The following is a 3,203-nucleotide window of genomic DNA, read 5'->3' as shown; positions in this document are numbered from 1 at the left end:
CGGGCGGCCGCTGCCAGCGGGGCGGTGGCTCTGCGGGTCCCTCGCTGGGCGCCGCCCGCAGCCCCCCCAACCTACACCGGCAGACCTGATCCGCGGATTCGGCCGCCCGGGCCGCCGCGCAGGTGGGACCGGGAAGGGACCGAGGGGCGCGGAGGTGCCCGGGAGGGGGCTGCGGGCCGCTGCCGGAGGCCACAGTGCTTCTACCGCCACGAAACTTTCCTGGACTTGGAAACGCCGTAGGCAACTCACCGGATTCGGGTCCCCCAGAGTTTAAAGCGCACTTTTAAACGAAAAGGAAAACGGCCCGGGTTGACATTTGGGATTTGGCGTGGGGACGCGCGGTCCGGTGCGGGGGCCTGCTGGCTCCTCGGGGAGCGCGGCGGCCAGGAGCGGGGAGCCGCCTGCGGGCGCTTTCTAAGGGTGACCGCAGTCCTTTGACTGCCCCCACGCCCGGGTCTCCTGCGGGAGAAGACGGCACTGGGGAGCTTTAGGCCCGGCCAACCCACCGCGCCTTCTGCGGGGAACAGATATGGGGGGGGGTTAGAACTAAGTGGACTCTCCAGCCTCCTGCGGAGCACAGCTTGGGGGGACGGGGCTTAGGACCCCAGGACCCCCCCCTCCACCTCCCGCGGGGCTTTAGTATTGTGCCACCCTGGCTGGCATGCACTCGCCCTCCGGAGAACTCAGGGTGCCAGAACCCCACTCCAGCTCCTAGGTCTGTCAGGGTGTCCCTCCTTTCCAGAAGCCTCCACCAGTCGGTCAGGTAGAAAGATCCCAGTGAGAGAAGGGTTGGGAGCAGGCCTTTTTGACGCGGGAGTTTCCAGCCCCCACATTTCCAGACTGAGCGCAGGTGGGGTAGCGGAAGGCAGAAAATGATGAACTCCACCAATAGCGCCCAAAGTTGCTGGATACTGTGTCTTTAGGCTAAAGCCTAATATGACCATTTTCTTCCCATTAGCAATGACTTAAAGAGGTTGTTACTAGACTTAAATGTAGATTTGCTTTAGAATCTTTTAATCTGGGAGTTTCCACGGGCAAGCCCTTTCGGGACATGTGTGCATGGAGGAAGGGGAAGGATAGAGAAAGCCCGTCACCCCTCAGGTGTGATGGTGCAGGACCTCCTTCCTCTTGGTTGGGGAGGTCAGATGGCAGGAGTTTTCGGGTGGGGAGGGCAAGGAGGACCCAGAGCCCAGAGCTTTGCTGCAGAAAGTTCCAGGCCAGGGGGAAGCAGGGAGACTCCGGCTTGGAGAGAACCCCAGAGTGAGTACTTCTCAAAAGGCACTTTAAATAGGTCGGGGTGGGTTTATATACACAAAAGGTTCCCTTGCGCCGAGCCTGTTGCTTTTTGAAAATTCAAATGCAGTGAATGAGTTTGGGCGTGGCCCGGTTTCCTGGAATAGGACACCTGCAGGCGGCGAGGTGCCCGCCAGCGCTCCCCAGTGCCACTTCCCAGTCCCGGGAGGGGGGGAAGGCACGGACAGACCTTGCTAACGTGATGGAGAGAGAGAGAGAGAGAGAGAGGAGAGACGCCGATGTTCTGTTCACGTGTGGGTCCTGAAGCAGGCCCAGACTGCGTGTTTAGGAATGCGCACAGAGGAAAGGTTCAGAAACTGCAAGGCGGTGACTTGAGCGTGGTCAGGAGGAGGGGAAGAGGCTGGGCAGCCGGGGACGTCCGTTTCTAGACAAGGGGCTAGTGGAGTGTTGCCTTTATGATCCCACATCAGACTCACACAGGCTTTATGCACCTTTCTGTGTGCACAGGCACTGTGTCTGCCACGCTGAAGAATGGGGTGGGAGGGGGGAGGAGGGAGGGTAGGGTGCTGACCACAGGTGCGTCAGCAGAACCAACACAGATCCGAATGGGCTGGCACCTCAGAGGGGTGACGGTGCAGTTCTGCCAGTAAGCAGTCCTGTGAGCTTCGCCAGGGCTGAACTCTGGAGGAGACACTGGAGACTAGAGTCTAGGATCCTAGCCTTAGTGGAGGATTATTAAGACCTGGTAGGGCCGCCTGGCTGGCTCAGTCGGGGAAGCATGGGACTCTTGATCTCAGGTTGTGAGTTCGAGCCCCACATTGAAGGTAGAAATTAGTTAAAACAAAAAACACTGCAGAACTGCCTGGGTGGCTCAGATGGTTAAGTGTCAGACTTGGGTTCAGGTCATGATCTTGTGGTCTGTGAGTTCAAGCCCCCCGTTGGGCTCTGTGCTGACAGCTCGGAGCCTGGAGCTGCTTTGGATTCTGTGTCTCCCTCTCTCTCTGCCCCTCCCCCATGCTTTCCTCATCTCTCTTTCTCTCTCTCTCAAAAATAAACTTAAAAAAAAAAAAGACTGCATCAGGAGGCCGGCACAGGCCTGGCTCGGGCTGCCTTGTCATTGTCACTGAGCCTGAGGTCCTGGTTGTTGTATCACTGCCTCGGGGGCGTAGCTGAAATTGTGCGCTCAGGCACGTGCCCTGTCCACGCTCATGCACAGGCAGGGGCCGTGACTTTCAAACGGGGCTGGGGTCTCAGGAAGGGGCTGGCCTGTCTGGTGGCTGTCCCGCCCACCTGCCCCTCCCCTGGGGGTGGCTCCAAGCAGCAGTCTCTCCTTTCCCCCACGTGCCCACTGCGTCTGAGGGTCAACAGTCCACTCGCTGACTCTGGGGCCCCTCCTGGGGTTGGGGGGGTCCCATCGGGGCGGGAGGGGCTCGGAGGTTAGCAGTGGGGTCCGTGCCTGGAGGGGCCCCTTGTCTAATGCAGTTTTATGTGCCTGCAGCGGCTGCCACTCCTCGGCTCCGGGGCTCAGTGACTCGTAATTGATGTTTATATTTTGCACACGCCCCTGAGGTGTCTCACGTGAAGCAAGTGCTTTAAAAAGAAAAAAAAAGAATGTAAGGCAGAAGCTGGGGGCCCCTGGCGTGGTAACTGTTCTAGAAAGCGTCTTGAAACATTTTTTGCTGGGGGCTCAAATCAGAACCCACATGAATTCTGGAATCTTCCTCGCACAGTAAATCCCTGAGCCAATCTTTAAGTGGGGAGGAGGCAAAAGCCAGTGAAAGACAGTAGTGAAAGACGAAAAGCAAGTTCGGGCTGAGGCTCCACGTTGTCCCTTGTATTGGGGGGGGGCGGAATTCAGAGGGAAACGCCTCCTGCAAACAGAGTTCAGCAAGCCCCCTTCCCTCCCCAGCGCCCCGCGCCGTGGGTGGGGTTTGGCTGGTGGGAAATCC

General features: G+C 58.8%; 1 protein-coding gene across 1 annotated transcript in view; it reads right to left on the bottom strand.

Moving 5' to 3' along the window:
* CELSR1 (cadherin EGF LAG seven-pass G-type receptor 1) overlaps positions 1–3,203 on the bottom strand; it is a 132,178-nt gene that overhangs the window by 126,749 nt on the left and 2,226 nt on the right. The window contains exon 2 of the mRNA XM_029954077.1: positions 341–459. Within this exon, the coding sequence (XP_029809937.1) occupies positions 341–459 (119 nt within the window). The remainder of the gene's footprint in view (positions 1–340; positions 460–3,203) is intronic.

Source organism: Suricata suricatta, chromosome 10 (assembly GCF_006229205.1).
Source record: "Suricata suricatta isolate VVHF042 chromosome 10, meerkat_22Aug2017_6uvM2_HiC, whole genome shotgun sequence".
In the NCBI taxonomy this organism is placed as follows: Eukaryota; Metazoa; Chordata; class Mammalia; order Carnivora; family Herpestidae; genus Suricata; species Suricata suricatta.
The sequence above is the reverse complement of the archived record's forward strand: the minus strand, read 5'-3'. Positions and strand labels throughout refer to the sequence as shown.